The 14,756-nt window shown below is 39.7% G+C and overlaps 1 protein-coding gene across 3 annotated transcripts in view; it reads left to right on the top strand.

Moving 5' to 3' along the window:
* Window positions 1-14,756, top strand: part of opcml (opioid binding protein/cell adhesion molecule-like) — a 274,618-nt gene that overhangs the window by 187,161 nt on the left and 72,701 nt on the right. For all 3 annotated transcript variants that reach the window (XM_029447841.1, XM_029447842.1, XM_029447840.1), the window contains one exon: window positions 13,769-14,004. In XM_029447841.1, coding sequence (XP_029303701.1) covers window positions 13,769-14,004 — 236 coding nt within the window. The remainder of the gene's footprint in view (window positions 1-13,768; window positions 14,005-14,756) is intronic.

Raw genomic sequence — 14,756 nt, 5'->3', positions numbered from 1 at the left:
AAAGTCTGAGGGCATCTGGTGGATGGATGAAGAAAGGCAGCTCAGGTGAGATCCTTAGAAATGCAGGGGCATGGGGGAAGTGAGAAGTGGCTGGAATCAGGCACACAGGGGTAGGATGAGTAAAACAGGACTGTGAGTAGCATAACATGGAAACATAGGCTTACAGAACTGACAGGTGCTGACAGATGGGAAATGAATAACTTCCCCATAGTATTACAGTTGGCAGTGCACTGTGTGTGCACACGCATAGTGCACTGTTCTCCTGCCCGGGATGGATCTAACCTGCAGAGCGTCTAAGTCGCCCCCGGATCCCAAACTACAATGAGGTAACCAGATGACGTATCCCCGCAGGTGTGCCTGGATACATAACATAACAGCTCTTATTTTAAACACAGAGTGTGATATGTAATGGTGTGTTTGATGTCCTTATTATAAACACTTATTCATGTTGCAATCATTTATATTGCGATCTTTAAAGACTCATTCAAAGATTCAAGCCCCGGCACTCCACTGATCCTACAACTGCACCTGAATGGAAATATTCATGTAAAGTATTACCTCAACTTTGTATTTAAATACTTTACTTCACATTTCAGCACTGTAGATGTCAAACAGTTACAAACTAGTTTCAAAACAAGTAGCACAATCCTGCTGGCTGGGGCTCCATTAGATAATTAAAAAGCTATTTTTGCTGTGTTTCCACTGCATGGTGTGTCTCTGCTTGCCTCCAGTTACTACAGATAGTACCCCCTCAGTGTAAGGATTCCCAGCTGATCGCTGTAGTGATGCCATGTGAAACTGCCATGAATCATTTAATCGGCAACCAAACAGTTGAATGTCTGCACTTTGTCACTTGTAAGTCGTAGTGTAGAGATGTACGCTGTAGTTTGTGTGCTGCCACTTGAAAAAATAAATCTAGGTCGAGTGAATAAAAAAATTGCAGTTGCTAATGACGGGAAGCTTGTGCAGGATGTCTTGTGACACGCTAGTGACCGAGGTGGGACCAAAACAACTTTTGCCAAAGAAACTAAAAGAGCGAGTCGAGTAGATCCGTGCTGTACCTTAAGCAAATGTGGCATTAAGGTAATGTTGTGTTTTATGAAGGTTATACATTGATTCTTAACAGTTATGGTACAAATAACATTAACATTTCACACACTGGATATAAACTCAGAGTCCATCTCTGCTTGTTTCAGCTCACTGCTGAGCAACAATATTGTTTGTTTCAATGGCAGTGGTTTTCTCCATTTTTGTTTTATCATGTAATCCTACATATTATATGCTTAATATTTGCTGGTCTGTGGCCACAAACATTGCAGTTTTGCCTTTACATGTCTGTTTCCTGCACTGGATTATCTGTGCTGGATGTTTGGAGTGTGATGTTAAAAGCCCTGCATTTCGGAGCCAACTTTATCAAACACCCCTCAGCTCAGTTCTATTAGCACCCGTGTAGCGTGTGGACATAACTGTAGAGAGATGCTGTCATAGAAAAGTTTGATTCCTTTAGGCTAATTAACATTTATACTGACCTAATCTGCAAAATGTATCTTCAAGTTCACTGTAAACATTTTACATTTATTTTACTCCTACAATGTCTTTCCACAGTAACTGACCCATGAATGAGATATCATTAAATGTAAGGTACAGAAACCAAAGTTTTAAAAGACTGTACAATTTTACATAATTTTACATACATGTATCAATTTAAGACTCGATGTTCACTCCAATCACTTAATACAAACTTCTGCAGTCTACTTGCATGTGAACATAGAACAGGGGATAACTAGTTGAGTGTTGTTTTTAAAAATCAGTTTCATTTGCTTTGCACACTAATTTAGAACAACGTTGAATAGAAGTGTTGGCTCTGGTTTGTTCTTTAACGGACACCGCTAGCATTTTCTGTGGTTTAAATATAAAGGCAGTTATTTTCAAACTTTTACACCCTGCTGTAAGTAAAACTATCTTGTGGTATCTAAAAGTTAAACTAATGTACATGTATATGAACCATCTACTGTTTCAAAATACATTTTAAAAAGTGTGTTGTCAAAGGCAATTTGTGTGCAATACCTTAAAACAAAAAGCCTCTAGGTACTAGAAAATGTCCGTCACACTCGTGTGTCCTGTGTGGAGAATGTCTCCACTATTTCTGATTCACGTCTGGACTTTGACGGAGCACTGTGATAGAACTGGATTCCCATATGGCTGTCTCCTCTGACCCTGCAGTGGCAGTTGGAAATGACAGTATGAGTAATACTATTCATCCAGTCTGGTCCATTGGATTGAAGACTCTGCATTGTGTGGGGAGAAAACAATAATGTGTCTTTAATACGAATCCTCTGTCACCGGAGCTGTCCCCGGGACTCTGCAGTGTCGTAGCCTTCTCTTTTTTAGACACATTTTTAAAACTGCTATCCAGAGAATGCTAAAGATATGCAAATGTGAGACTTGGCATAGATTGCTGGTAAATGGAAGATTTTCACAGGTGCTGACATTTTGGCCAGTGTAGCGTGATGATCTTTATGGAGTACATTCACTGAATGTTTGGCAGTCGGCTCTTCGATCGCTGTTAAGCATCATTTTGAAATGTTCTATTTAATCCTCATATCTCACAATCACACAACACTTCACAAAACAAGACATTTCACTTTCTTTTGACTACTTTTTAGGTTTGCAAAGGCCAGGAGGGCCAAGAACCATGCCAGCCGTACTGAATATTTCTATCCATTTACTATACAGAGAGTCTGTGTTAAACTATACTTATAGGCCCAGGAGGGGGGTGCTGACTCACACATGTATCGTTTTTTAATGTCCTGTAGTACTCCTCACAGGAGCGTTGGGCATATACTGTAGACATGTATTGTTTCATTATGTATGGAATGCTGCTGAGAGAGCAGCTGCTTCTTAGGTACACTTCTAGTTACAGTTTGTATGTCTTGCACCTGAAATATTAATGTGTTGAGCCTCATATCACATAATAAAAAAATATTCTAGGTTTGGAAAATAATGATAGAAAGCACAGCACCTGTGGATGGGTGAGCAGAATGTTGACAGTCTTCATGTGTCATTCTGGGGCAATTTTCCATTGATACTTATTCTTGTGCAAGTGTGGCTGAGAAAATCTGGTTTTCAAAACATTATTACCACATACCATTATTCTATTATGTTTGTCAGTCTTGTCCTACCTTTCAGGAGTCATTTCCAGTTCCCAGTGTGCACTAACGTCCATGATGCTGTTGACAAGTGTTACACTGGTGAAGATATAAACCACCATTTGACACCAGTCACTGTTACTCTTAACCTGATAAACATTTTAAACCCACCTGCTGAATGCTGCCAATTGTATTTGGTAAAGTGCAAACACATAAATGTTAGAACTGATAGAGAGGTCTGAGGATCAATATTGCATATCTTCAGCTGCTCATCTCATCTTCTGATTGTGCCTTAAGGTTGTGAACATAATAAGGCTAAAAGCTGCAGTGTTTCTCTTCTCTGCTAACAATAAGTGATTACAGATCTTTGCATTTCAGTTTTTAGTTTTAAAAGGCAATCAAACCTAAGCTCTACTTAGGTCCTCCTCCTCATAGCTCCACAGTTCCTCTTGGTGAAAGCAGAATTGTTTGGAACATAATAAGTCCAGGCGACGGGTCATTTCAGGAGCAAAACTGCTGCTATTTATTATTATACAACTTAATGTCAGCGGCTGGATAGTTTAAAAATAGTGTTTTCAATGCGCTCCAAAATGGTGAAACGACCTCCCCATTGACGTCAGGTCAGCAGACAGTCTTCCTCGACGAATGGAAATGAAATTACTTTGGTTTGGCTTATTTGTAGCTAATAGTTGAATTCATATTCTATTGTTCATGTATGTTGCACTTGTGTTTGGCTTATTTGAAGCTATTATTCTGCACTTAAATGATTTCACCTATTTGAAGATAGTGTACCTGCAAGATTCTTGCTGTTCGGAGTTGTATCCTCATAATTGTTTGCACTTATAGGAAGTCACTTTAGACAAAATCTTCAGCTAAATTAACTGTAATGTAATGGTTTAATATTTACCTAAAAATAAAGCATAAGTATATACCTTATTATGCCTCTAGAACAGTGGTCTTCACTATTTTTTACGTGAGCGCCACATTAATAGGACAAAGTCAATAGGAGAGCCACTTTTACCGCAAAGTATGAAAAGCTACATCCAGTCATAAAAGGCCTGTCTGCTTATTAATCTGTCATCCCACCCAGAACATACAATATTCAATGCAGCCAACCAATGTCTTCATTAAAAGCAGGATTATCTTAATACTGGGATGATGTTGTCAAACTCTGCAAACAATATTTCTGCTGAAGCCAAAAAGCAGTGTTTCACAATGTTTGAGTCTGAGAAGGGTTTTTTGCCCGAGTCAAAATCCATGCGATCTCAAAAGATGCCTCAGTTAATCGTTCAGATGTTTTAGTTGTCCTGTGTATGAACCTTTGTTTTCCAGAAACAGAAGAAAGCTGCTCTATTTCATTTATTTTTTACTAATTTCTCTTCCAGGTGCGTAAGTTTCATTGACTTTTGGATGCGTCGTTTAGACATGCCGCTCCAAATGACTTCTCTTGAAACCAGAGCGGGTCTGATTCCTTTGTCCACTTTTCCTGAAATGTCCTTTGCTCGTCTTGTATGGCTCGTACCTTTCTTTTTAAAAGTTTTTTAAGCTTAAATTAATTTATTTCTATACTAGCCCACCATGTATCTACCCGTCCAAGAGCACATTCACCATTGTAGTGCTGATAGACCGCCAAAACTGGCAACTCCGCAGTGAGTCAGTTTCCGCTGAGCAAGTTTAAATTTCTTGTTTCTAGTCTATATTTGCATCTTTTATCAATTATTATTATCAATTATTTGTATTATTTGTAGGCTAATAGAGCATACACTGTGTTTTAATGGGTTATATGTAATAGCCCTGCTTGTTTTTATGAAACATCTGTATTGACTGCAGTCATATCTATCACCCCTTTATTTAGCCCACCGGCATGCGAGCCACCAAATAAAGCTTGGCGAGCCGCAGGAGGCTCGCGAGCCGCGCAATGAGTAACACTGCACTAGAGTATCAGTGTATCACCAAAGTCGTTGAAAGTAGGATTGGTTGTCATCCGTAGCACCATGTTGCCAGTGTGGCTATTAAATCCCTGAAATGGTCCTTTACTCAACTGTATCTTGCCACACTGATGGAACTGAGCTCTAAAGAGAGCAAGGACAATTTCATTCCAAACACAACTTAAAGTGTCATTACAACAGACACCAAGCACAAGCCTTTTTGGAATGAAGTGCAATTGAGAAAAGTATACTGACTGAGCTGACTGTACGGCAGGACAGTTTTTGACGGTTCACCCATTGTTGGCCTCTCTCCAAGTAAAGGAGCTCACAAGTGCAGCCAATTGGAAAGTTGTCTAATGTCTGATGTTAAGGTTTGAGACCCAAACGCAAGGTGTCTTTGTTGAGGTAAACCTTTACATGAAGGTACTGTGTCTACTATTTTATAACAACAATATAAAGGTAACCTTCATGTGATTAGGATTATAAGAATTACAAAGACATTTCCCTGGCCATGTAGCACACACATCCTACCTCTCTCTTGATTTAGTTTTGTGTCCCTGTTGAACGGTGCTGCTGTTATAGCTGGATGTGACCCTGTCTATGTTTGTTTTATCCACACAACCAAACAAACAACTAAACAGACCCAGGCATGCGGTGGTTTAGGACACTGTACTGTATGTGCTTTCTTAAACGGCATTTTCCCCAAAATACATAAACTGCAAATCGATCCAGAAATCCCAGTGTGATTTACTTAGTACTAGAGATGTCTGCCATAGAAATGTTTGCAATACAATGGAACTCAATGTTTCTTTCTTATTTCAGAAGCCACATGGTTACTGAGTGTGATCCACCTTCATTGTTGTGAACAATTTTGCTGTGTTTTTCTACCAAAGGCACCGACAGAAATAAGCAAATGACAAAACCATAAAACAAATTGTGGGAATATTACGTTGATGTTTTTATTAGTTTTTCAGATATTTTCCATTGTTGGGGTTGACACTAGAGCTATCTGGATACAGAGATACCTCCAGTGGGTCAAATTCCCCTCTAAAGGTCAAAGACACTGGAAGGCAGGGGATTTGAAATCCAGGACCAGTTGGGATGATAGTTAATGCTCTTCTTTCCAGAGTAGCTGACAAGGTGCCCTTGAGCACTTAACCTCTGGTAGCTCAGCAAGAGTGACTCTGTAGCTAGCAGAGGAGGACGAATGTGAATGTGTGCACCATTATGAATATGAAGCAGGACAATGCTAAACACAAGGAAATGCTCTAAACACAACATCCCTCCCCGTCTTCACAGTAAATTCAGAGGAAGACTGTAAAACAAATGAAAAAGTGTCCTCCTTTTGTACCTGGACCTGCAGCCTTTCTCCTTTGCAGCTACTTGGCATACATTCAACTAAAACTACCGCAAAACCTGCAAGGAAAATACCAGGAGAGGGAGATAACCTTTTATATTTAGATTTTATGACTTAATATATTTATATACTAAGGCAATGCTTTTTTCATCCTTTTCGGTTTGTGCAGGGCTTTTCAAGTATGCTGTGCTAGCCTTAATATTAACTTTATATTTTTATCTTTTGTTGCCAGGATTTCCTGCTGCAGCATTTCTCTGCAAAATAAATAATCCCTGTGAAAAATTGGTTAATGTATATTTCTTCAAGGAAAAGTGGAGAGAATCAATAATATAGTAGTATCCTGTACAGCGGCTTAGGTTTGGTTTTAACAATGCTAGGGACTTTTATGTTATACAACACACACACACACACACACACACATACGCACACTCACACAAAGAGATTATTCTGCAAAACATTTGCTTTATTCAGTATGTATTCACTCGTATAACTTGCCCAATAAATGACTTTAATATTTAACTGCCGTAATTTTCTAAATAAAATATTCTATTACAATAAATTACATTTAAAAATAAAATACCAGTAAATAATGTGCTCCATCTGTCTGTCTGTTTGTCACTGGGCTGCTCAAGCTACAGGACGGTTCCAATAAAATCATATTTTTTTAAATAAAAAAACACGCGCACGAACCAGCCTAGAATACATAACCTCACATGTAAAAGACTAATAAATGAAAAATACAGCGTTTTTATAAAACTGTTCACTGTTCGCTCCACTTCAGCTTCATTGATGTAAATAGTGTCTTCTCCTTTTTCTAAAATCAACGATCAGCTCCTTGGTTTTTCTGACGTTGAGCAGTAAGTTGTTCTCTGTGCACCACTCTGAAGATTGTTGACTTCCTCCCAATATGAATTCTTATTGTTGTTTGTAATCCTGCCAACGATGGACGTGTTGTCTGCACATTTCACAACAGAGTTCTCTGCATGTCGGGGGAGTCGGGGGTGTGCAGTGTGAACAGGAAGGGGCTGAGCAATAAGCATGTAATTACATTATTAATGCAAAAGATGTGCAAACGATGAAAATCAACACTCCACGTAATACAGTTCATTCAAGGTAACTCAGGCAAATTGTAAATGGACTTCATTTATAAAGCGCTTCTCTAGTCATGGTGAACACTACTTACTCATTCACAAACTGGTGCCATACAAGGTGCCACCTGCTCATCAGGAGAGATACACATTCACACACACACACTCACACACGCACACACACACAGTTGGCTGTGCCATTGGGAGAATTTGGGGTTTAGGCTCTACCTCATGAGGCACAGCGACCCAGGAAACGCTGCGCTGGAACAACAAACAGACACTTTTAAAAGGAAAGAGAACTTCCAGGAAGATTACAAAGAGAGTGTTTCTTATTTTATACTGATTTTGTAAAAGAAAATAATGGTAACAATTCATGTTTCAGAATTCAAGTTTTTTCAGCCCTAAAAAGAAAGTGCTGTATTCAAAATCTTAATTAAGTAAAAGTATATGAGTATTAGACCCAACATATACATAAAGTACCTAAATACTTGTGCAGAACTGTTCATTTCAGAAATAGATATATTACATTATTGTATATCTAGTTATTGGATTTTACTACTTAAGTACAGTACTTATGTAAGTACACTAAATTAGATTCCATCCCTGACACAGTACAACTGCATTATTTAGGAGAACAGTATCGGATCAGGACTTGGCAGGTATTCAAATTTAAACGACTCGGACGTTGAAAATATTGAACCCGTGTTATTTCGTCTCTTTAACTTCATGCTGTTTTTCTGATTCAGAACATCTCCTGTTTGATTCAGCAACACACACAGACTGCACACATTAGTTTTGGCCGGGACGTTTTAATCTGTAAACCTGAAATTTCTTGTTTTCTCTATTAAGTGTGAATGCAGTGTGTGTGACTGGGGTTAGTAAACACTGCTGGTTGTTAGGCTCCCTGGTGGACGTTCTATATGGACTATGTGTAATAACTTATGGGGAGTCCTGCAGACTATACGAGCAGACGCTGATACTTTTTGCACCTGTGAGCTGACTTCAGGGTATTTTGAATTTAAAAGGACTTGTTACAGTTTGTGCAAGCTCATGCCAAATCTTTATCATCCATTCATTCAAAAAATTAAAAAAAGATCACAAACATGTCTTTCCATTTGTTCACTGTTTCAATGTTCTGCCATACTGAATTTAAATAATGCATTCCAATGACAACCCAGAGTCACAGCAAAGGAAAACTCATCAGTCACACCGACCTCCCTTCTACATACGATAGTGTAGACTGGTGTAGGTTCGGGTTCAGATAACCGGTCCTGCAAAATACCCAGATTTTCTTGGGGCTGTTGTCTGATTTAAATGTTTGTGTAAACTGGTGTTTGTATTTATTCAGAGATCGTTTTAGGAAAAGGAACGGTACACTATGATCTTCAGTGGTGAATGTGTTTTCGTAGCTCAACCACCAGAGTGCTGATTATATCTTAAAGAATCAATAAGTCCATTTCAGGACAATAACCCAGTTAATATTTAATGCATATCATATCAATGTGTTCAGCCTATCAACTTAATAGTTCTGCATTCAGACTCAAGTATGTGGCCGAAGTAGATAGTCAAAAAAGAGATAGCAAAGTAAGCTGGCTATACCTGTTATTTTAGTTTGTCTGGCAGATCAAATCAATATTGCATATCTTCAGCTGCTCATCTCATCTTCTGATTGTGCCTTAAGGTTGTGAACATAATAAGGCTAAAAGCTGCAGTGTTTCTCTTCTCTGCTAACAATAAGTGATTACAGATCTTTGCATTTCAGTTTTTAGTTTTAAAAGGCAATCAAACCTAAGCTCTACTTAGGTCCTCCTCCTCATAGCTCCACAGTTCCTCTTGGTGAAAGCAGAATTGTTTGGAACATAATAAGTCCAGGCGACGGGTCATTTCAGGAGCAAAACTGCTGCTATTTATTATTATACAACTTAATGTCAGCGGCTGGATAGTTTAAAAATAGTGTTTTCAATGCGCTCCAAAATGGTGAAACGACCTCCCCATTGACGTCAGGTCAGCAGACAGTCTTCCTCGACGAATGGAAATGAAATTACTTTGGTTTGGCTTATTTGTAGCTAATAGTTGAATTCATATTCTATTATTCATGTATGTTGCACTTGTGTTTGGCTTATTTGAAGCTATTATTCTGCACTTAAATGATTTCACCTATTTGAAGATAGTGTACCTGCAAGATTCTTGCTGTTCGGAGTTGTATGCTCATAATTGTTTGCACTTATTGTAATGTGTAATGTTACCTGAGATGAAACACCTAAATGCCCTCCAGTCGAGGGATGTTGTTATAAACTAAACCCTGGTAAAAATAATCGCAGTGTGTTGTTGAAGTCGATGGTACCTGGTCAAGAAGAGGCTTTCAGGATCTAAAGCATTTTTCTGAAAGGAGAGACAAACATGAAATGGGGCAAACATAGCTACCCAAACTGACAGCACATACAAACGGGGAGTTGAGCAGTTTAACAACAAATTGAGGAGAACAGGTATGTGCTCAGTCAGACTATCCCCTGTGTTAAACTGGGTGGCAAATGTGAAATAGCCCATTATGTCACATTGTAAAATGTTGTAATTTACTGGTTTTGCATTCGTGCAAAGTGGCTGTTGCCATTTTGGTCCACATAAAAACATCACTGATAATGAGTATTTGCAGCAAATTTTCCCTGACAGGTAGCATTTAACTTCATTTTAGTAGAAACAATGAACATTACATTACATTACAGTCCATTTAGCTGACGCTTTTGTCCAAAGCAACGTACAAAAAGTGCAAACAATCATGGGGATACAACTCCGAACAGCAAGAAAGTACAATAGCTTCAAATAAGTACAATCGTTTAAGTGAACACTGTCTTCAAATAAGCCAGCTGGAAGTGCAACATAACATTCATTCGCAGAGGTGCAGTCGAAACGGGTGAGTTTTCAGTCTGCGACGGAAGGTGTGAAGACTGTCTGCTGTCCTGACATCAATGGGGAGGTCGTTCCACCATTTTGGAGCCAGGATAGCAAACAGGCGGGTTTTGTTTCAGGGGAATCTGAGTCCCACTCGTAGTGAAGGAGTGGCGAGCAGATTGGTCGACGCAGAGCGAAAGTGAACGCGATGTGGTGTATGGTTCGACCATGGCCTGGATGTAGGAAGGGGCTGATCCATTCAAAGCATGGTAGGCCAGCACCAGAGTCTTGAAGCAGATTCGGGCCACCACTGGTACCCAGTGAAGGGAGCAGAGAAGCGGTGTAGTGTGGGAGAACTTGGGTAGATTGAAGACCAGTCGGGCTGCTGCATTCTGGATGAGCTGTAGAGGTTGAATGGTAGCACATACAGGCAGTCCAGCGAGGAGGGAGTTGCAGTAGTCAAGGCATGAGATGACTAGAGCCTGGACAAGAACAGTCAGTAGGGAACGTATCCTCCTGATCTTGTACAGAGTTTCTACAGGAGCGGGTTGTTGCAGCGATGTTGGGACCGAAGGACAGTTGGTTGTCCAGCGTCACACCCAGATTCCTTGCAGTCAGAGTCGGTAAAACAACAGAGGTGCCGATGTTGATGGTAAGGTCTTGGATGGGACAGCCTTTACCCGGAAGGAAAAGGAGCTCGGTCTTGTCAAGGTTGAGATTCAAGTGATATGTGGCCATCCACCGAGAGACATCAGCCAGACAAGCCGAGATCCGTGCCTCCACCTGGGTTTCAGATCTGGGAAAAGACAGAATCAGTTGAGTGTCATCTGCGTAGCTGTGGTAGGAGAAACCGTGAGAGTGAATGACAGAGCCATTGAGTTGGTGTACAGAGAAAAGAGGAGAGAGAAAACAGTGAAAAGAGGAGAGGCCCCAGGACGGAGCCCTGAGGTACCCCGGTGGTGAGTTGACAGGGGTCCGACAGAGCCCCTCTCCAAGTTACCCTGTAGGTGCAGTCCTTTAGGTAGGATTCGAGCAGGAAGAGAGCATAGCCTGAGACTCCCAGTTATTGGAGGGTGTAAAGGAGGATCTGGTGGTTCACTGTGTCAAACGCAGCAGACAGGTCCAGAAGGATGACAACAGAGGAAAGGGAGGCAACTCTAGCAGCGTGGAGTTCCTCAGTGACAGCGAGGAGGGCAGTCTCAGTTGAGTGGCCTGCCTTGAAACCAGATGGGTGCGGATCAAGAAGGTTGTTCTGGTGAAGGTATTGATTAAAGACTGCACGCTCAAGTGTTTTGGAAAGAAAAGAAAGAAGAGAGACAGGTCTGTAGTTGTTGACTTCAGAAGGATCGAGTGAGGGTTTCTTTAAGAGAGGGTTCACTTGCCTCCTTAAGATTGTTAGGAAAGCAACCAGATGTTAAGGAGGTGTTGATGAGATGGGTGAGAAAAGGAAGGAGGTCAGGAGCAATAGACTGGAGAAGGTGAGAGGGGATAGGGTCCAGAAGGCAGGTGGTAGGACGGGCAAAGGTAACGAGAGATAGAACTTCATTCAAACATTCTGTCATGTTTATCAAAAAATGTTAATTTACTGTTTGCTTAAATAGTCGGTGTACATAAAGAGCATGGTGATTTTGAGGCATGCATATGTGCCATTGTATGTCCTTTTTATGGCACATAAAACACAGGTGCATGTCAGGGTGGTTTGCCTCATCATCTTTTTGGCATCAAAGTGGAAGGAAATGTCAGTGTACACATTACCTGGTTAGGCCGGATTGCTAGTACTACGTGTCAAATTGTGACATTAAGTAATGTGTCGTGATCGTACAGTGAATGCATTGCCGAGTCATGAAAGAGACTTCTCATGTCTTGACTGATCTAAAGCATGAAGCGTGTATCATCACTTTGTAAGTACGAGTCGGTGATAACAACTCCTCAAAGGTGTCCTCCCCACCAAGACTTGGTTTTATTTTGAAATGACTACATAACTTAGTTTGACTCATGTTTCATTCCACTGAAATGAAATGTCTTGCTTCAAAAACTCCCTTTTACATGTACATTTAAAGTGTACTATATAAAATAAGGCTTGGCTACTTAAAAACATTTCTTAAAGAAGTTATAATTCATATTTTTATGATAGCAATGTATCAAAAGACAATATGTATGGAGCCTCTGGTAGTGATGAACCTATAGAGAATTATCACCTAATGTGTCAACTCCCCTCCGCCTTGTGCAGCTTTATATTGAGTTTCAGCTCCAGCTCAACGTCCTCATCGTGTCATGTTCAGCCACAGCCGGCTGTTTTCAGAGAAAATGCTCTAAAAACTCAGTGTACACTAAACCTGGTGAGCAGGAGCCGCAGACAGACACAGTTAGAGACCAGCTGGTCAACATAGTGGAGCATCAATGCATCAGGTGAACACAAACATTACTCCAGAAGATGAAGATGTTTTTGCTCCATAACTGCTTGATGTGTAAAGTTTGTCCAACCACCTCAACAAATGCACTTAAAGTTAAAGTAGATTAATGAATCATTAATAAAGAATACATTTATTCCATCACTTTGAATGTTTACGTATATTAGTTTACTCCAAGTAACTCAAATCTTCACATTGTAATAACTTGTAATGTTTTCATTTATTTATTAATAAACAATGTTGAGTGTGATCATTATGAGGGGCAGCATCGACCTGGATCAGCCTTCGTGTTCAGACCAGGATCAGTGCTGACACATTCATGTATGTGTTTGAAATAAATCGCCGTTGTCATCATAGTTTACATTGTTTTTATTTTGACCAGAAATACAAAGCTAACACACAATCAAATGACTGTCGGAAAACAAAAGCTTTTCAGAGAATCTAAAGAAATGTTGATGAGGTAGGTAAACCAGCAATTAGCTGGGAATGTGCTCAACTGGCTTTAACTCCTGATTATAAACTCTGAGCTGACATTAAACTGACACATGTATCTAAATTCAATTATTTTAGGATATTTACAGTGTATAGATTGATGCATTATGTAAACTAGGATTGAACTATGAGTGTTTCAACACGTAAGTAAACAAGTTAACAAAACTGCCTCACTGTGTAATGAGTCACAGCTGTAATTGCTATCAAGTTATAATTCATATATATGCATATTTTACAGTGCACGCTGTTAACATAAATGCCCTTTCACCTCCCCATGACACCTTCTGTACCTTTAGAACCTGCTTTAATCTCTCATAGCACCTCATCAGAAATAGCTGCTATTTGAAAATATTCTCTGAGTGGAGTTTTCTTTGTTCGAGGCTTCATGGATTTTAACAGCCATAAGCCATAATCGCTAATGTGTTTCTGTATTTTCTGTATTTCTTTCTATCAGATGCAATGTGGACAGCAAAGTATCACGAGTGGCGTGGCTCAATCGCACCACCATCCTCTTCACAGGAAGTGAGAAGTGGTCTCTGGACCCTCGCGTCATCCTGATGGAGAACACAGCAGTCACAGAGTACAGCATTAAGATCCAAAATGTTGACATCCATGACGAAGGGCCTTATGTCTGCTCAATCCTCACAAACAAGAAACCAAAATCCATAAAAGTGCATCTCATCGTTCAAGGTAAGATGCTGTTGCCTCCTCAGCCCTGTCAGTGATTGTATTCAACAAATAACCACAAGAGTCAAACACGATCAGTGCTGGAACAGGCTTCTGTAGGTGTTCACTTTACAGATGGACGATTGTGAACTCAAGTTGTTCTTGTCTGGATTTGACCAGTGAAAGTCTTCAGTCAAATCAAATAAGAAAATCTTCCCTCCTCTGTTTTAGGATGGTGTGATAAGATTGAATTCAGTGAGCATTAGACCTGGTGATGAAACCGGGATTCAATCTCGATTTAATTTCAGATTCCTGATAGATATTGATTTAGGGCACAGTACGCTGAAAAATGTCCTGACTCAGTTGCATTGCACAATCCTACTAAATCAACTGTCAGCATAGAAACCTTTGTTTTCTTATATGATCAAATCAATTTCCTTCACTGTGAGTTTCCACAAATAATATAGAGGTTTAGAACATGCACATGCAAAAAAGTGACATATAATTAAAAGTTAGATAAAGTAGTATCACAAAGAGAATACACTACATGAAGGACAGACTTTCTTTAAAGGATATATTCAGATTTTTCTTTTGACATTGCAACAAGAACATTTTATGAAAAATAATTGACAAAAATAAACGGTTCACGGTTCACTTTCATGCCATCATAATGAACATTGGGTATTTTTCACACTGTATAATTCATGATGATATCTCATTAACTCTTAATTGATGCCGAGAAGCATCAGGCCATGGTTTTAATCAAACAATAGACA

This window comes from Cottoperca gobio, chromosome 14 (assembly GCF_900634415.1).
Source record: "Cottoperca gobio chromosome 14, fCotGob3.1, whole genome shotgun sequence".
In the NCBI taxonomy this organism is placed as follows: domain Eukaryota; kingdom Metazoa; phylum Chordata; class Actinopteri; order Perciformes; family Bovichtidae; genus Cottoperca; species Cottoperca gobio.
This window is presented reverse-complemented; position numbering and strand designations above follow the sequence as displayed.